The sequence below is a fragment of the Conger conger genome, chromosome 19 (assembly GCF_963514075.1).
Source record: "Conger conger chromosome 19, fConCon1.1, whole genome shotgun sequence".
Lineage (NCBI taxonomy): Eukaryota > Metazoa > Chordata > Actinopteri > Anguilliformes > Congridae > Conger > Conger conger.
Genome location: NC_083778.1, coordinates 14,782,705 through 14,807,704, shown reverse-complemented (window position 1 = coordinate 14,807,704; position 25,000 = coordinate 14,782,705). Strand labels below are relative to the sequence as shown.

The 25,000-nt window shown below is 47.2% G+C and overlaps 1 protein-coding gene across 3 annotated transcripts in view; it reads right to left on the bottom strand.

Annotated features, from left to right (window-relative positions):
- Positions 1–9,394: 9,394 nt before the first annotated feature.
- Positions 9,395–25,000, bottom strand: part of dock4 (dedicator of cytokinesis 4) — an 84,895-nt gene continuing 69,289 nt past the window's right edge. For 2 of the 3 annotated variants that reach the window (XM_061229180.1, XM_061229182.1), the window contains 15 exons: positions 24,547–24,651; positions 23,278–23,419; positions 22,509–22,675; positions 22,007–22,093; positions 21,594–21,770; positions 19,977–20,060; positions 18,832–18,951; positions 18,311–18,432; positions 15,420–15,540; positions 14,618–14,699; positions 14,216–14,325; positions 13,363–13,435; positions 12,404–12,523; positions 11,197–11,258; positions 9,395–9,772 (listed from right to left, as the gene is read on the bottom strand). In XM_061229180.1, the coding sequence (XP_061085164.1) occupies positions 9,395–9,772; positions 11,197–11,258; positions 12,404–12,523; positions 13,363–13,435; positions 14,216–14,325; positions 14,618–14,699; positions 15,420–15,540; positions 18,311–18,432; positions 18,832–18,951; positions 19,977–20,060; positions 21,594–21,770; positions 22,007–22,093; positions 22,509–22,675; positions 23,278–23,419; positions 24,547–24,651 (1,950 nt within the window). The remainder of the gene's footprint in view (positions 9,773–11,196; positions 11,259–12,403; positions 12,524–13,362; positions 13,436–14,215; positions 14,326–14,617; positions 14,700–15,419; positions 15,541–18,310; positions 18,433–18,831; positions 18,952–19,976; positions 20,061–21,593; positions 21,771–22,006; positions 22,094–22,508; positions 22,676–23,277; positions 23,420–24,546; positions 24,652–25,000) is intronic. The other variant, XM_061229181.1, reaches the window with a different exon arrangement.

The window sequence follows — 25,000 nt, the reverse complement described above, 5'->3', positions numbered from 1 at the left end:
AACGACGTGCATGTAGATCAGGACGGAGGGATGGAAAAGGAGGGATGGAGAGATGGAGGGAGAGAAAGGAGTGGGAGGAAGAGAGACAGAGCTCTCCCCTGCTTCTCCTGCGCCCACAAGCCTGCTCTCTCCTGACCCCATTAGAGCAGTGAATGAAATAAATCAACATTTAAAATGCATTTTTTAATGCTTAAATGTCACAATTTATGTCGACCGTAATGTGTCCCTGAAGGTCAGAAATGATTGGAAACGGCAGAGGGGCTGACCAGTCACTTTACTGCTACATTTCCCCAGCATATGGCATTTACATTTACAGTATGCCAGCTTCCCTGTCTGGACAATATTAACACATCCTTCAGGTCCTCTCGGCTGAACTGCGGCAGGCGAGATCAATGTGTGTGCTGGCCCTCTGGAGCCTCTCCATCGCCCCCGCCTGTGGTCTGAAGGCACGCAGTCCCACGCGCTTACTCCCCGAGGTGATTATCCCAGCGCTCCACGCTGGCCCGAATGGGATCCACTCGCTTAAGGGAACGTGGAGCTTTGAGAAGCGGCACCGCGGGATCATCAGCCCGGCAAACTCGGCCGGACTTCGGATTATATACGCCGGGGTCGGAGCGGAAGAAACGCCATGCGCTTTGAGTACCCGGAACAGGGGCAGGAGCCAAATGAATGCACTCTCTCAAAGAACCCGGAACAGGGGCCAAATTAATACACTCTCTCAAAGAACCCGGAACAGGGGCCAAATTAATACACTCTCTCAAAGAACCCGGAACAGGGGCCAAATTAATACACTCTCTCAAAGAACCCGGAACAGGGGCCAAATTAATACACTCTCTCAAAGAACCCGGAACAGGGGCCAAATTAATACACTCTCTCAAAGAACCAGGAACAGGGGCCAAATTAGTACACTCACTCAAAGAAGCCCGATACAGGGAGACAGCTTGGCCCGAGTCGGTGTGACGTTTCTGCTCAGTCATGAGTCTCGTCTGAGTGAGCGTCAGGGAGGGAAAACAAAACTGGAAGAGCCTGACGCCAGCGGTTTAGCCCGGGACCCGTTTCCCCCGGCAACCCTCTCACGGAGAGGAAAGGCAAACACTCCGGCGGACGTGAAGAGGAGGATGATAAAGAGGAGGAGAGAGGAGCGGCTGTTTATTAGACTCTGACCGCAAACCGCCAATCAAACTGCAATAGTCCGCAGGAGTTACTGTTCAGAGGGCACCAGAGAGACTGAGTCAATAACAACCACTCCAGCTGTTTCTCACAGGGCAAAATGAAGGGGAAGAGAACCCGTGAAATAATAAATAAATAAGTTGTGTATGATTAAAAAGAATGTACGTGATCAGAGCCAAAGAAAACTATAATGACGTGTTACGTGTTGCTTTTAAACACATCACTTAAAGTGATATCATGTAACTCAGTGAGCTACGGTGACAGGCTACTACCGCCATATAGCAGGGAGACGCTAGGCCTGTTGACGGGGATCACAATAAGCCAAGCGGCTACGCAACACTTAGGACGTTTTCCATAAAGCGATCGTTCACCTGACCATTTTAACAGATGTGTGAATCGCTTCGGATAAAAGCGTCAGCTAAATAACTAATTATTATTATTATTAGTTATTAACCAAGATGGATAGAACAACAAGAATGCCAACGGATGAGGATCGTGCACTCAAAATTGTGCGGAAACAGAACAGTAAAATGACTTTAATGAGTGGATAAATAGGCACAGTGAGTCGTACTTGACTGTGTCTCATGAGTAAATGAATAGATGTGAGATGGATGACTGTGTGTTGCTGCTCAGTGTGTTGTCCTGCATCATCGCTCCATTCTCTGCTCCATGGAAGTGTTGGTCACGGCCGACTCACCTGACTCTCAGCGGTGGTGAATCACGGCTTCACGCTCATGGGAACTTTCACCTGCAAGCAGAAAGCTCATAAACACCAGCGATAAAAGCAGAGAAGGCTTATGTTCAAAATGACTCATAACTTAAGAATAATTATCCATTCTAACCTCAGACGGTTGAGGCAACAATGTAGAAACACTGCTAAGCACACCGGTTAAATTGAAATGTCTAATAATCATCCAACATCCAGACACAGCTGATCACAAACAGATACCCTTGCTGGTGATGCTTTTGCAAATGTAAAGATTTATTTTTAAAAAGTTAAATAATACTCATCAGTATCCTACATCTACTTTCAAACTCAATACATAACTAAATCCAGGAGTTTTGCTTTCTGCTATAACACATGCAAGGATATATTATTATGTATTTGGCTACTCCATGTGCTTTGAATAAGAATGAGAGATATTATTATTATTATTATTATTATTATTATTATTATTATGATATTGGACCACAAAGAAAAGGAAATGTAAACTATTCTATTGTACACACTCACATATTGTTTAGTGCCATCTTGAACCTATTGTTGTTAGTTTGAAGTTGAGAAAAAGTGTTAGGGGCCACTCTTGTCGATGGTCCTGCCTAAATCCACGTTTCTGTAATTGGTTTCTTAATGCAGATGCATTATTGGGTTTGAAACATCAAATGATGCTTCTTCCACTCAATGGATATGTCCATCGATTCACTAATACGCGTGTGCGTAATGAACTGCCTTGACGCGTTTTGCTACAGATTCCTCTTGTGAGTAGCCTAGTCAGCGGGTGCTTATTTAAAATGTCAAATTAAAGTTTGTATTTTATTACCACTTGAAATGCAATGTGTCTGCATGGAATCTGTACGTATTCACCAAGGGAAATTAACGTCTTGTCAAAAACTGATTAGTTGACCACTGCGCGAACGCAGTCCTTGAAATCCAGTCGTGCGTCCATCTTGCCACAGCGTAGCTTTTAAATTACGTCCATTTAAACACTAGCTCAACATTTGTCGTGCGCTGTCAACTTCGTTTCTCACAAAGAAATGAATTCTGAACACGGATATTGTGCAAACTGCCGTTCGAAGGAATAGGATAATATCCTTTAAGTACTCGAGGGAAATCTTCTATGTTGATGTAGAGACTTAACCACACACATAAACCACATAAACACTGGATTCTGAAGCTAAAAGCCCATTTATAGGTAATGTAAATACCTGGAGAATAAAAAAACTATCGATATGGAGCTGGAACTCCTGAAATGGCTTTCGGAGTGTTTACAGCAACATTTCTTTGGAGCTTTTCAATGTACTTCTCACCACCAGTACAAATTGTATTTAGCGTAACGTTACCTTAAAATGTTCCAACATTTCTGCGCTGCTGTAGTGATTTGGAGACCGTATAGCATTCCTCATACAATTCACGATGATAATATAACGCAATTTTATGATATTAGCGTTATTTTTTCTGTCAAATGACAACTACTATTGTCGACTATCAGGTTGTTTCTGGAGGAGTGCTGCGTACCTGAACCGTAATTCGTAATTCGGTTCAGGTGCGAAAACTTGAGAGTGGGTTATGTCTAAAAATTGCTACCCAATATGGGTTTAAATACACTCATTTAACCTTCATATTATGTTTGACATATCTTAAAAACCAGTTAACCTTTTTGTAATCTTGACACGATGATTTTTCTAATGTTCTGGGATTACAGTAAAAATGAAATAAACATAATGCTGTTTTTAAAAGTCCAAACTTTGCTTACAAGCTTTGCTTACGTACAAAGGTGTTGTGTTGGATTAGCCTTACCCTTTATAGCTGTATGAAATTTAATAAAATATACAACCATTTTTATTATTTCATATTTCTTTGTGGATGATTCTGGTGGTACCTTCCCATAGAGTTGTCAAACAAATGTTTCTCACAGATTTTTCATATTTAAAAGGCGAGTGTCAACTGGGAGACAATAAGAAGGAGACTCACATTTTCTATTTCAATACATTTACGTCAGTTCAAGCTGTCGGGGTCATTTTGACTCCGTACATAATATGAGGCTTAAAACTGACAGCCTCTCCTGAGAACTGAAGCCTTCCCACAGCACGACTACCAACAATGCACAGCACACACTGAACCGCTAAAAGCCTCTCAGCGGGAAACATGCCAAGGTATCAATGACGACACGTTTGATGGCTAAGATATTTCTCCTGGATGACACATTTCAAATAAAGCTAGTAATAAATAGACTGATTTAACCATATCATATCACTTCCCTCTGACATTATTATCATTTTTTTTACTGTATTAAGTGTGACATTACGTTCATAAATACATATTGACTAAATATCTATTATTTTAATTCTTCTTGTTGAAGATAGACATTGCACTGGATGTGTGTACTCCTTGGAGGATATGATCTGACAGTTTTTATAACGGAGATTGACAGCCTAATAGCAGCAGTTATGGAGCATGCCTCGGGGAGTGTCTCCCTCACCAGTGCTGAGCGGAGATAGCACCGTGCTGTCTTCTGTGACACATTTTATTTAGAGGCAAATACTGACACACACTTAGGCTGAACTCACTCAGGACACACACTTAGGCTGAACTCACTCAGGACACACACTTAGGCTGAACTCACTCAGGACACACACTTAGGCTGAACTCACTCAAGACACACACTTAGGCTGAACTCACTCAGGACACACACTTAGGCTGAACTCACTCGAGACACACACTTAGGCTGAACTCACTCAGGACACACACTTAGGCTGAACTCACTCAGGACACACACTTAGGCTGAACTCACTCAGGACACACACTTAGGCTGAACTCACTCGGGACACACACTTAGGCTGAACTCACTCGGGACACACACTTAGCACACTTAGGCTGAACTCACTCAGGACACACACTTAGGCTGAACTCACTCGGGACACACTTAGACACACATCATTCTGTTCTGTCTCCATGGTTCCTCTTTTTATTTCGAAGATTTTTTTTCTGTATGGTTAGAGGGCGTGTTTTTAGTGTCGAATTCACAGTGTTCCCTCGCATGTTAATCACAAAACCTTGTAGCAGATTATTAAATTCATATTTTGGCTGAGGGTGCTGGCGTAGAAGGCATTCTCAGAGACATCGACTTACTTTCAGATTAGAAAATACGGAGTCAGCTGAACCAGGACGCGGAAGATTCAGCCAGTCTCACAGTATGTTTCACTAGACTCATAACACATAGATTATCTAACCAATATCATATTACTCAGTATTATCACTTTAGACCATGTACCCTGAAACCATAACAAATTCTGCTTGACAAGACACTTAACTTATTATTTTTTTCACAAATTTGAAATGCCAGTGTGCAGAATCTGCAGAATCATATTTATTAATGGGGTGATTGGAGGCCGTGTTGAACCTTATCTGAGTATATTCAATCTTCATAATCTTCAAGCTTGTTCCCTCCAGTCCTGGAGAACAGGGGAGAGGTCTCTGATACACATCTGACACAGAACCTTCTGGGAGTCTGAAAACCAGACATTACCACATTGATAAAGCATGCATTTCTGTTTCATATTTTTAATAGGAATATATGCTGATTGGGTCTGGGTAACTGAGAAATGCATTTTAGAAAATAAGTTCCAACTTGAACTACAGAGGCTTAGAGATATGCAACTACAGTCATGTCCACCAGTTTAATTAGACTTTCCGGCAATGTTTCTAATTTAATTCTGAAGAAAGTTTGTATTCCTTCATACTGTTATCTGCATTGAGGAAGCCACACTTTATTTGTGGGAATGAAGATTTAAGGACTCTTTTAAGGACTCTCCTACTGTTTTGGTTTTGGCCTCCAAATACAACATGACAAATGGCATTTACATATAAATCATATAAAACACTGTTGTAGCTGAAACAACAGAAACAGTGAATTGAGGAATTGTATTAGTTTAAATTGACATTACAATAAACCTTGAATTGAGGAATTGTATCAGATCCCTTAAAGAACCGTAACTACATAAACTGAGGTTACACTACTTAAAGACATAAAATAAAATGTCATTGTGCAATGAAGGTTGTACATTCTGCAGCGGGCGGCCATTTTGTACTTACTGAAGAGCTTCCAGGTGATACCCAGGGGGTCACCCCTTCCTTCTGTAGGTTTACTTCATGCTTTCGCCTTTATTTGCCCTGTTAAGTCAAGCGGGAACTCAATTCTCCTTGCAGCGATGACAGAGGAACAAGACTGGTAGCGAATGGAGGAACTGCACAGCCCACCAGCGGGTGTGATATGGTCCACGTAGAGAAACAATTTCAGTGAGGCCATCGTCCCTATGCCACAAGAACTTCAGAGAACGCGGGGAGACTCAACCTCAGGTCAAAGGTCACTCACCTGAGCAGACTCAGCTTGATAGAATGGTCAAAGCAGTCCGGTAGTCTCCCCTCTCTCCGTTTCTACTGCCTTTTTCAAGCTGAGTTTAACCAGCTTCCTTGCTGATGTTCCACTCTGTTCCCCATATCGTATTAACCTCTATCCCTGTTCCCTACTATCACTGTTCCCTATGTCATATTACCCTCTACCCCTGCTCCCCTCTAGCAGTGTCCTGTTCCCCTGTATCACTGTTCCCCTCTATCACTGTTCCCTATGTCGCATTAACCTCAATCCCTGTTCCCCTCTATCACTGTTCCCAATATCATATTACCCTCTACCCCTGCTCCCCTCTAGCACAGTGTCCTGTTCCCCTCTATCACTGTTCCCGTGTATCACTGTTCCCTATGTCGCATTAACCTCAATCCCTATTCCCCTCTATCACCATTCCCTACGTCATATTACCCTCTACCCCTGTTCCCCTCTACCACTGTTCCCTATATCATATTACCCTCTACCTCTGCTCCCCTCTACCCCAGTGTCCTGTTCCCCTCTATCACTGTTCCCTATGTCATAGTACCCTCTACCCCTGTTCCCCTCTACCCCAGTGTCCTGTTCCCCTCTATCACTGTTCCCGGGATCTTTGTCTCATAATTTAATCAAATTGATTCCTACATATTCTAACAAGACTTCGTCACTCCATTTCAGCCTGAATGGGAAATACTGAATATTCATTTTATATCGATTCTTTATACAGTCAAATAACAAACAAATTTCAAACATTGAACAAATTATAAAAATAACCATTTAAAACAATGTTTGAACAATAAGAACCTAATGAAATGTAAATTTATGCAAACTGTCATTGAAAACTTTTATTAAACAGTGTCAGTATTTCAGCACGTAGCTGCTTTTTTCTACACTGACTAAAACATATAAATATTTAACATTTATTAGAATTTGTCCTTGCAACATTCAAAGCGGTAAATTGAATATGGCTACATTTTGTTAAAAACACAGTATGTACATTAATTGTAATTCACAAATATTTGGCATACTTACAACAATCTCTCATAGTCATTTACATCAAGTACTGCTTTGTGTAAATATTTTATCTGAAATTCACAAAAGAATATAAAATAAAAACTAAACCATCCAAAACTTGGAACGGAGAGATAATACGGTTTAAAATCAAGAAACGGAAAAACCCATTGCTGAGTTTAGCAAAAAATTGTCCACTAAAGTAATACAGACCAATATCTGTTGAAAATAACACTTTCAAAGCACAGATTTCCAGCCCACAAGTAGTGGAGCGGCAGAGCCAGTGTGTTCAGTTAGCAACATTTCATTCCAGAAAACAAAAAAAACTGTGAAAAACTGTTCCAACTTTACAAATATAGTAGCTAAACACTGCCTGACGGGGAAAATGATCGATCGAACAGAACAGAACGTGTCTTGACTTCGTAGAAACGGAAGCCCGCTTACTGCACGTGGAGGGGGCGTTGGCAGTCTGTGGTGGGTAACGTCTAAAAAGACAGCTGTGTGTCAAGAATTCCATAAATGCCGTATTTGCAAATGATGGTAAGAAAAAAATGACTGATCGTTCGGGGAATAATTAGTCAGTTAGCGGACGTGCCCGCTGGCAGCGTCATAAAAAACCCTCAGTTTTACTACGGTGCGTGTACTGTATTGCTTTGTACAGGCCCCATGCGATCAGAAAGCAGAGTCCAACGCTTCCAATACTGAACACAGAACATAAGAATATGTGTTACTGAGCACAATAACAGTTCAGTCATACTTCAGTACAGCAAATCCACTCACTAAGTTTGATTCTAAAGCTTCTGTTACATAGAAAAGCATATACACTCAGTGATCACTTTATTAGGTAGACCTGTACACCAGCTTGTTAATGCAAATATTTAATCAGCCAATCGTGTGGCAGAAACTAAATGCATAAAAGCATGCAGACATGGTCAAGAGGTTCAGCTGTTTTTCAGACCAAATATCAGAATGGGGAAGAAATGTGATTTAACTGGCTTTGACCGTGGAATGATTGTTGGTGTCAAGACAGGGCGGTTTCAGTATCTCAGAAACGGCTGATCTCCTGGGATTTTCACGCACGACAGTCTCTAGAGTTTGCAGAGAATGTCATGAAAAACATCCAGTGAGCAGCAGTTCTGTGGGCAAAAATGCCGTGTTAATGACATACATCAGAGGAGACGGGCACAACGTGGCAAACCTTTTAAGTGTATCGGCTGCAGCAGCAGAAGTACTTAATAAGTCAAAAGAAGAAGTCTAATACATACCTAATAAAGTGCTCACTGAGTGTATGGTCCTTTGGCACAAGACTTGGAAAAGCCCACAGATCTAATATAAGGAACACCCAGTCTTCAGGCAGAAAGTGCACTAGGTTATATGGACAGACAAGACAGGGCTTGCACCTCCAACAGCCATTGAGGAAAGTAAGAGAGAATTTTCCGGTGAGTGCTGGCACTCGTTGCAAACGTTCACCAATAGAGATACACTATTTTTTATATTTAAGGCAAAAAAAACCCTGTTATTTTATTTTCATTATATACATATATTAGGATTTTTGCATCTATTAAAAAATATGTAAGAACACATTAGCTTGTAGAACTCTCTCTGTAAATCTATAAGGAGCGGTAGACCGCAAAGACACACTGTGTGTCTCTGGGTCCACTCTTCCTCTGGGGCCTACAGGACATGGGGGGGGGGGGGGGGGGGTTACTGAACCCAAAAGTGCAAAATGTGCTGGAATGGCCAGCAGGCCTACAGCTGGGGTACCTTCCTGGGGTGGAGGTCGGGGGTCGGAGAGATTTGGGGTGAGGGGGCTTATGGTTTTGGGGGTTTTGGCAGGGCATGGCTGGAGCATGTGGGGTGGGATGTGTTGGGGGGGTGGGGGGGGCGGTTATGGGTTGAGGATGGTTTGGGGAGGCAGGTGTAGGGGATATGGTGTTTGGGACTGAGGGCAGGAGTAAGGGGGTAAGGGTGTTAGGGGCTGAGGGGCAGGAGTAAGGGGGTAAGGGTGTTTGGGACTGAGGGGCAGGAGTAAGGGGGTTAGGGTTAGGGGCTGAGGGTGTTTTGGGAGGGCAGAGTGTTGGGAGTACGGTGTTAGGGTCTGACGGGGCACGGCCCTACAGCTGGGACACCTTCCTGGGCAGGGGCCGGGGCCGGGGGAAGGGGTCGGGCTCCAGCTTGGCGGGGCGGAGCTGGTGGGGTTTGGGGGGCAGGGCGGGGGGCTGCAGCCCGGGGGCCACAGACAGGATGTGGGGCAGGGGGACGGGCCGGCGCGGGTTGCTCCGCTCGTACACGCTGTAGGGCGGCGGGGTCTTGCTGGCGTGCCGGAACAGCTCGTCGGAGACGGAGGGCGTGAGCGGGGCGTGGTCGCAGGGCGTCTCCGGGGCGCTGCAGCGGCTCAGGGAGGAGATGCCGCTGCTGTAGCTGCCCGACAGGCCCGACGCCAGCCCCCCGGGGTGCGCCTCTGTAGGGGACGGGGTGCAGGGGGGCAGGGCCTGCGGAGAGAGCCACCACGTTACCCCACGTTACACCACGTTACCCCAGGTTACCCCACGTTACCCCACGTTACCCCACGTTACACCACGTTACCCCACGTTACCCCACGTTACACCATGTCACCCCACGTTACACCACGTTACACCACGTTACCCCACGTTACCCCACGTTACCCCACGTTACACCATGTCACCCCACGTTACACCACGTTACACCACGTTACCCCACGTTACCCCACGTTACCCCAGGTTCCCACGTTACCCCAGATTACCCCACCACACCACCACGTTACCCCACCTTACACCACGTTACCCCAGGTTACACCACGTTACCCCACATTACCTCACCACACCACCACGTTACCCCACGTTACCCCACGTTACCTCACCACACCACCATGTTACCCCACGTTACACCACGTTACCCCACATTACCACACCACCACGTTACCCCACGTTACCCCACGTTACACCACGTTACCTCACCACACCACCATGTTACCCCACGTTACACCACGTTACCCCACATTACCACACCACCACGTTACCCCACGTTACCCCACGTTACACCACGTTACCCCACATTACCTCACCACACCACCACGTTACCTCACCACACCACCACGTTACCCCACGTTACCCCACGTTACCTCATGTTACCTCACCACACCACCATGTTACCCCACGTTACCTCATGTTACCTCACCACACCACCACGTTACCCCACGTTACCCCACGTTACCCCACGTTACCCCACCACACCACCACGTTACCTCACCACACCACCACGTTACCCCACGTTACACCACGTTACCCCACGTTACCTCACCACACCACCACGTTACCCCACGTTACCCCACGTTACCCCACCACACCACCACGTTACCTCACCACACCACCACGTTACCCCACGTTACACCACGTTACCCCACGTTACCTCACCACACCACCACGTTACCCCACGTTACCGCAGGTTACCTCACCACACCACCACGTTACCTCACGTTACCTCACGTTACATTACAGGCATCTCACAGACACTCTCATCCAGAGCGACGCACAACCAAGTGCAGATCTAACACAGGGACAATCAGGACCCTAGAGGCGGGCGGCCTGTAGCGTAGTGGTTAAGGTGCATGACTGGGACATGACACGGTCAGTGGTTTGATCCCCGGTGTAGCCAAAAATAATATCCATACAGCCGTTGGGCCCTTAACCCTGCATTGCTCCAGGGGAGGATTGTCTCCTGCTTAGTCTAATCAACTGTATGTCGCTCTGGATAAGAGCGTCTGCCAAATGCCAGTAATGTAATGTAATGTAGTGTAATGGTTCCCAGTCCTAGCACATACAGGTACAATTTTAACCCCACCCCCACCTCCCCATCCCTCCATCCCTCCTCCTGGGCTCAGGGCGGGGCTACAAACCTTCTGAGGTGACCTGGGAGGAGGCGCAGGAGTCGCGGAGATCAGGTTCCTCCCCGGCGACCCTGCTCACGTGGAGAACAGGTACAAACAGAAAAGTTACAAAACACCGGGCTTTCCACAAAGCCGATGCTCTGAAGGCAGGGATGCGGTCAGCATCCCCGTCCTGGCTGATCTCCTGATCTGGGCTTTAATAAACAAGTCAATCGGCTTCAAGAAAATAAAAGGTCAGCTTCACAGACACAAGCCTAGCGTTTAGACTGAATCCAATTTTGATTGGAGATTCTCCATACAAAAATCTATGTAGTCTGGGACTGAGCTTAATTGGTGTCCGCGAAACCGGCCCAAAATGCGTCAAATCAAATCAAGTTTATTTGCACAGCACAACGCTTTTTTAAGAGAGAACCGTCACAAACTCACAAATACCTGGGAATACCAGGCCTGAACCCCCAAAAAAGCCACATTGAAGTGGTGGAAATAAAAATGTACGTTAATAACGATTCAGATCTTATACCACAATGCTGGGATTATGATTTAAAAGGTTGGGGGGTGGGGTCAAGCCCAAAGTAAATGTTCTATTGGATTCTCTTCCATCGTTTCGACGTTAGAGAAGTCATTTGTGTCGACAAATGGAAAACCATGGAGGAAAGTCGGGACTTCACCACAGCTGTTTGACAAAGAGGGTGCACAGGGGGGACTGTGAGCGGATGGCAGCTAGCGCTGAGCACACTGGAAATGAATGGAGACACTGCTGCTACTCCTACTATGTTTCAATGAAACTCAGCCTGACATACTACGGTATGAGTAGTATGTGGTTTTCGAAACACAGCCGGTGTCGTGGTGGTAGAGCATGGGCAGGAATGAGGAAGCTAGTATGTAGCCTGAACCAATGAGAGCGAGCCAGCAGGAGTCAGAGACCCTCACCAGCCAATGAGAGCGAGCCAGCAGGAGTCAGAAACCATCACCAGCCAATGAGAGTGAGCCAGCAGGAGTCAGAAACCATCACCAGCCAATGAGAGCGAGCCAGCAGGAAGGAGTCAGAAACCATCCCCAGCCAAATGAGAGCGAGCCAACAGGAGTGAGAAATGTCATCCCCAGCCAATGAGATCGCACCAACGGGTGCAGAAAACCACCCAGGAGCCAATGAGAGTCAGCCAGCAGGAGCAGGAAATGCCAGGACTGGAGGAAAGGTGCATTTTGATTGGTTTACCTGGGTACGGTGGCCTAGGCGGGAGAGGGGGCGATACCAACTTCCCGACAGTGTCTGAAAACTGTGTGTTAGCTTCTTTAACACAGTCTAGGCTCCAGATCGTTGAGGTGGGGAGCACTACTTTCATATACAAAAGGATACATCAGGACATGGGATCAGTTACAACTTCTCAACAACAGCCTGAAAGAATCTTTAAAGTTAAAAACTCCTGAAACTGAAAATGATTACATATAGGAAACAGAATTTCATGTTTCACTCAGTGCCTTCATGATGATAGGCTCCATGAGGAAACGTATTTACCGTTTGAAGTCGATATTAAAGATATTTGTTTTCTTGTTGAGTTAAAACAGTTCCGAACTGTGTGTAAAACTTCTGATTCGCATTTCTAAAATGCACTGAGAACGGACGGATCGTTACGCCCTGTTCGGCCAACTGTCCGTCATCCGCGCTTTCAAATTCGGATCTGAGAGAACCGGCTCCCAAATGTAAAACGCTTGCTTTGAGAGCGCGCTTTTAAGAAAACAACCCCTAACCCTCCAACGTCAGTTCAAAGGAAGAAATCAACAATCCCCTTTCAACCGCCTGTTCAACTCTTTCTGCGGAAAGAAATTAAACGTGACAAGATCAGAAAGTATAAAATCCACGGACTGGAAAATAATATTATTTGCCCGAATGAGCGCTCTTTTGAAAGTAAACAAGTACTCAGATCTCAACAGCCTTTAGACTACAGATATCTAGACAGTACACTACCATACATAAAAATAAACTGAAAAATTATGCCCACAGATAACGAGTGTGTATGAGATAATTGCTGGAACCACACTACGCACAATCATTAACAAACACATGCCTTCTAGACAGTCAGGGCATTAACAATGTGGTTGACCTGGCAGGGCGATTGCTAAACAGTCCATTTTAATCGGACATTAGGTGCTTTGGGATGGCGATAAATGACTTGCCTTTGTCCGGGGTAGGGAGATTGGGGTCCCCGCGGGGTAAGGAGTTTTCCCCTGTCTGGTGTGGAGTCGTTCTCTGTGAAATAAGATGGCAAAACGGAGGTGTTAACATGACACTTCTATCTTTCATCCGATTAGCATTAATCAGCAGATATTGTCACAGCTGATAGACTGAAGGGACTTTGTTTTCTCACTTCTACCCAAGCACTCTCTCATCGGGCTAATAATGGTACAGGCTGGCTCAATCAGACGCAATCATTCATTCATTGCTAAAGCAGTGCAGCAAATATCGGTTCTGTTAGCCGGTGAGAGTGCCAACAAAATAAATAAAGAAATAAATAAATACATTAAAAAAAACAAAAAGCAGAAGTGACGAAATTTCAGAAACCAGAAGTGACTACATTTTCAAAACCGGAAGTGACAAAAAAATGTAATTTTAAAATTTTTCGTGTATTTTTAAACAGGAAGTGTGGGGTCTAGTGGGGTATCAGACTCACCTGTGTGGGGTCTAGTGGGGTATCAGACTCACCTGTGTGGGGTCTAGTGGGGTATCAGACTCACCTGTGTGGGGTCTAGTGGGGTATCAGACTCACCTGTGTGGGGTCTAATGGGGTATCAGACTCACCTGTGTGGGGTCTAATGGGGTATCAGACTCACCTGTGTGGGGTCTAGTGGGGTATCAGACTCACCTGTGTGGGGTCTAATGGGGTATCAGACTCACCTGTGTGGGGTCTAGTGGGGTATCACTCACCTGTGTGGCTCACCTGTGTGGGGTCTAGTGGGGTATCACTCACCTGTGTGGGGTCTAGTGGGGTATCAGACTCACCTGTGTGGGGTCTAGTGGGGTATCACTCACCTGTGTGGGGTCCAGGGGCGTGGGGTAGATGGCGTTACAGACTCTGTCCCTGGGTGAGAGGCAGGAGTTCTCTCTGGACTGCTTGTGTTTGTCAGACAGGAGGGGGGACCCTGCAGGGGGATATGAGGGGGAACAGCATCCAGTGACCCCACAGTCACACGGAGCCCACCTCACGTAGCAATGCACAGCAGGGACACTCAAGCAGGGCCCCTGGAGCCAAATCCGGCCCCGGCTTTCTTCCCTCACAGGTAAATGAAGTCAACACTTAGTGCTGCTGGTTGGCCAGACTGGCTTCACGCCTGACTCCCAGGTTAAGGGAGGGTGGAGAACCAGCGGGTCTCGGCCCTGGAGGACCGTGAGGTGAGGAGCAGGGGTGAGGTCTCTCCGGTGGGGCAGACCTACCTCTGGCACTGGAGGGGGTGGAGCTGGTGACGTTGGGAGATGCAGAGTGATTGGAGCTGAGGCTGGAGGTGGACGGGCTGGGCTGGAGAGAATATTAAAAAATAACAAAAACAACAAAAACAAAACGAAATTCAGTGAAGCTCTCTTCCCCCAAACTGCAATCACAACTCAGCTTGAAAAATAGTATACATACACCCAGTGAGCAATTTATTAGGTAGACTAGTACACCAGCTTGTTAAAATCATGGGGCAGCAACTAAATTCAGAATAGCACGCAGATATGGTCAAGAGGTTCAGCAGTTTTTCAGACCAAATGTCAGAATGTGGAAGAAATGTGATCTCATTGACTTTGATCGTTGGAATGATTGCTGGTGCCAGACAGGGGGGACCGAGTATCTCAGAAACTGCTGATCTCCTGGGATTTTCACGCACAACAAGTTTGCAGAGAATGGTGTGAAAAACCAAAAAAATCCAGTGAGTAGCAGTTCTGCGGGCAGAAACAACTTGTTGATGAGAGAGGTCAGAGGAGAAGGGCCAAACTGGTCAAAGCTGACAGGATGGTGACAGTAACACAAATAAGCACACATTACAACAGTTGTATGCAGAAGAGCATCTCTGAGTTTAATAAGTTTAATAAGTACCGAATAAAGTGCTCACTGAGTGTAGATTATAATTCAGATAGTATTCATCACCGTTAATGACGTTCATGTACTTGTGTGGAAAAGCTCGGTAGGGTGGTTTGACCCTGACCTTGCGGTTTATGGTGCAAAGCCCCATGGGTAATGGAGTCCGGGCAGACTAACCTGCATGTTGAAGACCTCGTCGGAGCTCTCCGATTGGCCCGTGATGTTGCTGACCTCGTTGGAGGCCTGCGAGGAGAGCGAGGAGGAGGAGTAGCGGTTCACCGGCGGGTAGCTGAGCGGACTGAGCCCCGGAGACAGACAGAGAGACGGGCGTCAGCGACAATGTCAACTTCCACTTTACCTATCTATCTATCTACCTGTACGTGAGCCGGCAAAAACTCCGCTTTTGGCAGGACCGGAAATCTAACCCGTAAACTTCCTATTAAAAAAAATATTTTTATAATATATATAAATATAAAATTAAGCACATTTGCACAAATTTAAAAATGAGAGAGAGAGACAGATTAACTGATTAATAGATAGCCAATTCTGCCGAGTTAATGGATTTTGTTAATCGTGATAAATTTAAACGTTACTTTGTTTCAGGGCAAAGAGTTAACAAGCAATACTTCTGTGGGTGAAGGATTTAAAAAGTGCTTTTAATGCATGTTCGCCAAAATCACGTGTGCAATGGCTGATGATCGCTGGCTAATGAAGAGCTAGTCATAAACACAGTCAGAGCTTTGGTCCCTGCATAAGCACACACACTAGTGGAAGGGTCTGATGTGTACTTTAGGATACCTTTTCATACAAACGTTTTATCCTTTTTTGAAAAAGATTTTTAAAATCCCTCCACCACCACCCCACTTCTGGGGTCAACTTTTTACATTTTACATTTTCATTTACCTTTTTACATAAATACAGATTGATACGAACATTTCACATGCATTAAGCAACATTAGGTTGAAAAGAAAAGTGAGTAGAAAACGATGACAAAACGAAAATATAACAACTAAATAATAATGATATCATTAACAATAATAGCTGTATCATATTCCAACAATAAACCAATAAGGTTTTCCTTTTCTCCTCCTGCTTTTTCTTCCCGTTGTCTCTTTTTTTCAATCCTTAGTTTGGCTAAGAAATATGGTGAAACTTTCCTTGAGAAATTTCGAGATTTCATTCCTATTTCGTGGACTTATTAGACACGACGGCACTCCTGTAGCTGAGATACTCACAACCTCGGGCAGTACAGTGATGAAATGACCTGAAATCGTGACACAACTGACCATGTGATATTTGGATCGACCATTTGTGGACAGAGAGACGTCAGTGGAACTTCTCAAACTGCTTACGAACAGCTTTGCGCTGTGGGCTTACACGCAACGCAGCGTAAGAACGGTGGTTTCAAACAAAAATAATTGTGTTTCTGGTCAGCACGCGGTTGTGTTGAGTTCTGGGAGTACCTGCATTGGGTGGTTGTGTTGTGTTCTGGGGGTACCTGCGGCGGGTGGTTGTGTTGTGTTCTGGGGGTACCTGCACCAGGCGGTTGTGTTGAGTTCTGGGGGTACGGCAGGTGGTTGTGTTGTGTTCTGGGAGTACGGCAGGTGGTTGTGTTGTGTTCTGGGGGTACGACGGGTGGTTGTTTTGTGTTCTGGCGGTATGGCGGGCGGTTGTGTTGTGTTCTGGGGGTACGGCAGGTGGTTGTGTTGTGTTCTGGGGGTACCTGCATTGGGCGGTTGTGTTGTGTTCTGGGGGTACCTGCGTTGTGTGGTTGTGTTGTGTTCTGGGGGTATGGCGGGCGGTTGTGTTGTGTTCTGGGGGTACGGCAGGTGGTTGTGTTGTGTTCTGGGGGTACGACAGGTGGTTGTGTTGTGTTCTGGGGGTACCTGCGGCGGGTGGTTTTGTTGAGCTCTGTGGGTACGACAGGTGGTTGTGTTGTGTTCTGGGGGTATGGCGGGTGGTTGTGTTGTGTTCTGGAAGTATCTGCACCAGGCGGTTGTGTTGTGTTCTGGGGGTACCTGCGTTGGGCGGTTGTGTTGTGTTCTGGGGGTACGGCGGGCGGTTGTGTTGTGTTCTGGGGGTACGGCGGGCGGTTGTGTTGTGTTCTGGGGGTATGGCGGGCGGTTGTGTTGTGTTCTGGGGGTACGGCAGGTGGTTGTGTTGTGTTCTGGGGGTACGACAGGTGGTTGTGTTGTGTTCTGGGGGTACGGCGGGCGGTTGTGTTGTGTTCTGGGGGTATGGCGGGCGGTTGTGTTGTGTTCTGGGAGTACCTGCGTTGGGTGGTTGTGTTGTGTTCTGGGGGTACGGCGGGCGGTTGTGTTGTGTTCTGGGGGTACGGCGGGCGGTTGTGTTGTGTTCTGGGGGTACGGCGGGCGGTTGTGTTGTGTTCTGGGGGTACGGCGGGCGGTTGTGTTGTGGTCTGGGGGTATGGCGGGCGGTTGTGTTGTGTTCTGGGAGTACCTGCGTTGGGTGGTTGTGTTGTGTTCTGGGGGTACGGCGGGCGGTTGTGTTGTGTTCTGGGGGTACGGCGGGCGGTTGTGTTGTGTTCTGGGGGTATGGCGGGCGGTTGTGTTGTGTTCTGGGGGTACCTGCATTGGGTGGTTGTGTTGTGTTCTGGGGGTACCTGCGTTGTGTGGTTGTGTTGTGTTCTGGGGTACGGCGGGCGGTTGTGTTGTGTTCTGGGGGTACAGCGGGCGGTTGTGTTGTGTTCTGGGGGTACGACAGGTGGTTGTGTTGTGTTCTGGGGGTACCTGCGGCGGGTGGTTTTGTTGAGCTCTGGGGGTACCTGCGTTGGGTGATTGTGTTGTGTTCTGGGGGTACGGCGGGCGGTTGTGTTGTGTTCTGGGGGTACGGCGGGCGGTTGTGTTGTGTTCTGGGGGTACGGCGGGCGTTTGTGTCGTGTTCTGGGGGTACGGCGGGCGGTTGTGTTGTGTTCTGGGGGTACAGCGGGCGGTTGTGTTGTGTTCTGGGGGTACGGCAGGTGGTTGTATTGTGTTCTGGGGGTACGGCGGGCGGTTGTGTTGTGTTCTGGGGGTATGGCGGGCGGTTGTGTTGTGTTCTGGGAGTACCTGCGTCTGGTCAGCACGCGGGGGCCGTCGGGGCTCAGGACGCTGGGGATGGACATTCTGCAGGAGCGAGGGCTGCCGTTAGGAAACAACACCGGACTGGAGCACACGTACGGAGGAAACTCCTGAGAGAGAGAGAGAGAGAGAGAGAGGGAGAGAGAGATAGAGAGAGAGAGGGAGAAGGAGGGAGAGAGAGAGGGAGGGAGGGAGAGAGGGAGAGAGAGACGATGACTAAGGATTGTTACTGTTTTTTTGGGGGGGATTTACACTTTCCGATGCATCTGATTGGCGGCTTGGGGGGGTTGTTGTTATCAATATAACATGTTATTGTCAATGCTTTTGCAACACGATTCACCTGTCATGCAAATACAGCACATTTGAATCTTGAATCTGGAGAGAGACAGAGAGAGAAAGAGAGAGAGAGAGAGATAGACAGCGGCAGGGACGCAGAACAGCACCGCGGTGGCCAGAACACCCCGTCCCTGATGGGTTCCTGGCTCTAAAGCGAGAGAGGTTTGCCGTACCTGGATTCCCAGACTGGACTTCATCAGGTGGAACTGATCCACCAGCTTCTTGTGCAGGGGCCGCATGTCCGGGGGCACGAATTTATCGTGCACAGCCAGGCCGTACTCCAGGATGTGTGCCTGGAGAACACAGGCCCCGCGGTTACCTCAGGGTCTTACACACTGAACCCTGCTCATAGCCATGCCCAGCTAACCCACAATGTTCTCACAGTGTAGGGTCTTACACACTGAAACCCTGCTCATAGCCATGCCCAGCTAACACACAATGTTCTCACAGTGTAGGGTCTTACACACTGAGCCCTGCTCATAGCCATGCCCAGCTAACACACAATGTTCTCACAGTGTAGGGTCTTACACACTGAGCCCTGCTCATAGCCATGCCCAGCTAACACACAATGTTCTCACAGTGTAGGGTCTTACACACTGAAACCCTGCTCATAGCCATGCCCAGCTAACACACAATGTTCTCACAGAGTTGGGTCTTATACACTGAGCCCTGCTCATAGCCATGCCCAGCTAACACACAATGTTCTCACAGTGTAGGGTCTTATACACTGAGCCCTGCTCATAGCCATGCCCAGCTAACACACAATGTTCTCACAGTGTTGGGTCTTACACACTGAGCCCTGCTCATAGGCATGCCCAGCTAACACACAATGTTCTCACAGTGTAGGGTCTTACACACTGAAACCCTGCTCATAGCCATGCCCAGCTAACACACAATGTTCTCACAGTGTAGGGTCTTATACACTGAAACCCTGCTCATAGCCATGCCCAGCTAACACACAATGTTCTCACAGTGTTTAAGGTCTTATACACTGAGCCCTGCTCATAGCCATGCCCAGCTAACACACAATGTTCTCACGGTGCTCAGTAAGTGGCCATGCCCAGCTAACACACAATGTTCTCACGGTGCTCAGTAAGTGGCCATGCCCAGCTAACACACAATGTTCTCACAGTGCTCAGTCAGTGGCCATGCCCAGCTAACACACAATGTTCTCACAGTGCTCAGTCAGTGGCCATGCCCAGCTAACACACAATGTTCTCACAGTGTTGGGTCTTACACACTGAACCCTGCTCATAGCCATGCCCAGCTAACACACAATGTTCTCACGGTGCTCAGTAAGTGACTGTGTGCCGCTGACCTGCTCGAACATGAGTTCTCGTAGCCGCGCGATCTTCTCGCCGTCCTCCGGGTGGCTGGCCACGTAGTCCTTCGCGAAGAAGGCCTGTGGAGAGGGGTGGAGCCCAGGTCAGCGTCACAGACTGTAGAAAAATATGGACCAAGTGCCTGTTATGTCACTCACTGGCTATCCATGGGCTTGTGAAAAGCATTTTTGAAGCGCGGGAAGTTTTTTTTTTTTTGTGGAAATGTTTTTGACCGCAATTGCACCATTGATTTTACATTGAAGACAGCTCTGAATGACCTCCAGTACACTGGAGCCAACTGTAGGGGCGCTAGTGAGCACCGCCTCTCAGCACAACCAGGAAGTGAGCTTCAGAGAAGCACACACACAAGGCCCCTGAGAGTCAATGAATCCAGTTGTGCTCTCTGTACCTCAAAAGTGTGAGGTTTGGGAAAGGCCTAATCCTTCCAAACGTGCGGTCACATAAAACACCACACCGAGGCTGACGCTGGGTCTTATCCAGACGCCTGGCGTCCCAGACATTTCTTCCCCATCTACCGCAGGCCCCGAGCAGGCCAATAAGAGCGCGGTGATAAAGCGCCGCTGTTCCACTGATGGAAGAAAAGAATAAAAGCGTGAAAAAAAGGAAAAAAGAGTCTGGAATGTCTCAGAAGGACACTCCTGTTTATCTCTAATGAGACACCAAGACACAGCACTTAATAAAGAGAAAGATCCGGAAAGAAACAGAAGATATTGTCAATAACGGAGTAAATAACATCCGTTATTGGAGGCGTAACGACACTACCAAGGACACTGAAAAACACGCAGTTACATCATTTATGTGCAATTCTGTCACACAAATGAAATTTAATCCACACGGGAGACACAGTGGCTCTGAGGAATGGATCGTTTTTGAACGCTAGTCAGACCTTTTTCTCAAGACCCTTTATGAACTAAACGGTTTTGTGCAAACAGTGATGTTTTATTTTCATAAGAATAACGGCCAGTGAACTCATTGAAGAACTCATCTATGAAGCTGTTGCAGTTAGCTATTAAACAGTCAGCGGGGGTGATGGGAAATAATCCGTGCAGAAATTGATTAAGCAAAGTTTATTGAAGATTAAATGAATCCATAACAATAACACTCAAACGCCAGAGGAGCTCAATTAAAAATGAAATGGTGGCACTATCTGGCCCTTGTACATGTGAGACAGTTCAGAACCTGCTGATTTTTATCGCCCACAAAGACCTCAGGTAACCAGCTGTGCCAATTTCACCCCTTTAACCCCCACCGCGACTGGCTTTCTTCCAAAAGAGAGCGAAAGACACATGTGAGGCGTTTAAAACCTGAAAGATGAGCCTCCATTAGGACTTCACAGGTGCAGAGAGACAAAATGGAAGCAGCTTGCGCGTCCCAATTCTCCCGAGCATCCATCACTGTCCCTTTCACTGTCGCCAATGAGCCAGTGTTACTGAGCTCCGGTAGAAGGAGGGTTAGCCTGTTAGCAAGTTAGCGTGTGTTCGTGAGCTCCTGTAGAAAGAAGGCTAGCGTGTTTGCGCATTAGCGAGTGAGTTAGTGTCTCCTACAGAAGGACTGTTAGTGCTAATGCACGTTAGCGGTAACCACCACGGTACCTCCTGGTAGCGGGTGAGTCCGCCGTTGACGGCGGCGTCGATGACTCCGTTCAGGCACATGGTCAGGGGGCTGACGTTGTTCATCTGCCGGGCCTGGCACTGCGAGATCAGCGTCCTCAACTGCTGGTTCTTGTTCTCGATCACCTCCATCGCGTTCTCCAGCGGGCTTATCTCCACCTGCAGATCACACACACACACACACACATAGATACATGCACACACACACACACACACACAAACAGAAACACACACCAGCACTTACATTAGTTATTTCGCTGACGCTTTTGTCCAAAGCCACTTACAGTTGATTAGACTATGCAGCGGGTGAATCCCTCCCTGGAGCAATGTGGGGTTAAGGGCCTTGCTCAAGGGCTCACAGCTGCATGGATCTTATTGTCGGGTTGCTCACTCACCACGTCCCGTTTCTCCACCTCGAACCAGCGTGAGATGCCAGGCAGACTCTGCACCAGAGTTAGTGTGGTCCTCTCCACCCACAGGCTCTGTAAACACACATATGTTATGCGACACACACACACACACACCTTTAACATCCACAGGTGACACTGTATTCGATACATTAACGTGACGCACACACACACACACACACACACAGACATGTACAGTAGCACACAGGCAAGTCGCTTCCGAGCCCTACACACAGCATAAGGACAAGAATAAATCAAGGGAACAGATATAATTACTGACGAAAACCCAGATCGATAGTAGCGCTTGTATAATTACAGTCGTTAAACGACTGTTAGATTGTACTGAACAGCACTGTACATCAATACGGCTCTCTGCTCATCTCAAATGGATCTATTCACTCAAGAATAATAGTAACCTTCAGAAGGTGAGATCCACTTATTTACTTCCGCACGTCGAGAGGCTGACAGAGTGCATTCTGGGACAGCGTACCTTGAACTCGTTCTCCTTGTCCTTGGTGCCCTTGTGGAAGGGCCGGTCGTAGCGGAACTTCCAGATGTGGTTGACCTTGTAGAAGCTCTTGATGTTGTCGGGGACCCCGTCCCTCTGCAGGACGTCCTGGCCCTCCGGGATGGGGACGACCGCGTAGATCTGCAGGTCTGCTCACGTTACGGTCAAGGCCCACGGTCACGGTCGCACTTGGCGTTGCCTACGGGTAGCCCTAACCGTTACGTTACGTTAATGGCATTTGGCAGACGCTCTTATCCAGAGCGACGTACAGTTGATTAGACTAAGCAGGAGACAATCCCCACCCTGGAGCAATGCAGGGTTAAGTGCCTTGCTCAAGGGCCCAACGGCTGTGCGGATCTTGTTGTGGCCACACCGGGATTAGAACCACCGACCTTGCGTGTCCCAGTCCTGTACCTTAACCACTACGCTACAGGCCGCCCATAACCGCCGGGCTAGTTGTGTTTTTTTTACGGTCAATGCTGAACTACTGCGGTCATTATGTTCTGGTGAAAGCCAATCTCCTGTTATTTTACGGTCAAAGCCAAGCCGCTGCATTCATCACATCACGGTCAAAGCCATATCACTGCACGTGTCACGTTCTGGTCAAAGGCAATCTACTGCACTCATCACATTGGGGTCAAAGCCAAACCTCTGCGTTGGTCACGTTGCAGTCAAAACCAAACTACCTACGTATATATATATATATATACTGTTTGATAACCGTGGGGGGACACTGGCGGTCACAGGATACACTGGGCCTCGGCCTGGAAGATGGTGTCGTCGGGCTGGTTGACGTGCTGCATGGCGATGGCGTGGGGGAACTCGTTCAGCATGCGCTGCTGGAACGCCTCCAAGCGCTCGTAGTCATGACCCCGACACACAAACTCCTTATTCTGCATGAGAGAGAGATACACAGAGTCAAACACACACACTCCTTATTCTGAATGAGAGAGATACAGAGTCAAACACACACACTCCTTATTCTGAATGAGAGAGAGATACAGAGTCAAACACACACACTCCCTATCCTGTATGAGAGGGAGATACAGAGTCAAACTCCTTATTCTGAATGAAAGAGAGATACAGAGTCAAATACACAAACTCCTTATTCTGCATGAGAGAGAGATACAGAGTCAAACACACACACTCCCTATCCTGTATGAGAGGGAGATACAGAGTCAAACACACACACTCCCTATCCTGTATGAGAGGGAGATACAGAGTCAAACACACACACTCCCTATCCTGTATGAGAGAGATACAGAGTCAAACACACACACTCCTTATTCTGCATGAGAGAGAGATACAGAGTCAAACACACACACTCCTTATTCTGAATGAGAGAGATACAGAGCCAAACACACACACTCCCTATCCTGTATGAGAGAGTCAAACTTAACCCTGCCCCCGACACACAAACTTTATCAGAACTGGATTTATCTGGTTATTTGGCCTGACCTGAATGTGTTTATCGTTTTTCTATGCATATTTTTCCCACTCCCAATGTATTTAGCTTTGAACAGGTAATCAATGAATTAACTAACATCTTTAAAAATCCACCATTTCAACACACAACGATTTTTGAGCGACGATTTAGCTCGAAAGGCGAAAACTGATGGAATTGATGAAATTGCGCGGCGCACACACATTTCATTAAAGCGAATGAGATTACGCTCAACGCTCACGGCCAGACGTCCTCGACAGCATAGTGCAACCAGCGCCCTCTACTGTCCAGTCTAAATCTATTACCCAGCCCTGAGAGAGAGAGAGCAGGGAAAGGCCAGTCCTAGTGCGTCTCCTAGTGGACGTCAATATCACTGCCGTTGAGCATGAACGCCCGGGTACACACGCAAATAATAACAATAAAAAATGCTTTCTTTTCATTAGACAAATGACCAAAAATTAAAGTTGTGTTTACATGTTGCTTTTCAGGCCAAACCAATTTGTGTGCCTGTTTTCCAGTGACAGAGACGGGAGAATAAACCACGTTAGAGAGAGGAGGGTTAAGAACAGCACCCACCCGTAAGAAGAAGGGGAACTTCTTGCCGTAGAAGCCCACCCTGAAGAATTCGGGCTCCAGGCGCTGCTGGTCCATGATCTTGTCGTATAAGGACGCCTCCATCACCTGAGGAGACGGAGAGAGACCACACACGCAGTACTGTCAAGGGCCAGAGGAGGGCGCTGTTCCCCAGGGGATTCCCTCCTGATCTGACCTGACAAGCTCATTACAGTTACATTACCTGACAAGCTCATTACAGTTACATTACCTTACAGCTATTTAGCTGATGCTTTTATCCAAAACCACTTACAGTTGATTAGATTAAGCAGGGGGACAATCACCCTCTGGAGCAATGTGGGGTTAAGGGCCTTGCTCAAGGGTCCAACAGCTACGTGGATCTTACCGTGGCTACACCGGGGCTTGAAGCACCAACCTTCCAGTTCCCAGTCAAACACCTTAGCCAGTAGGCTATAAG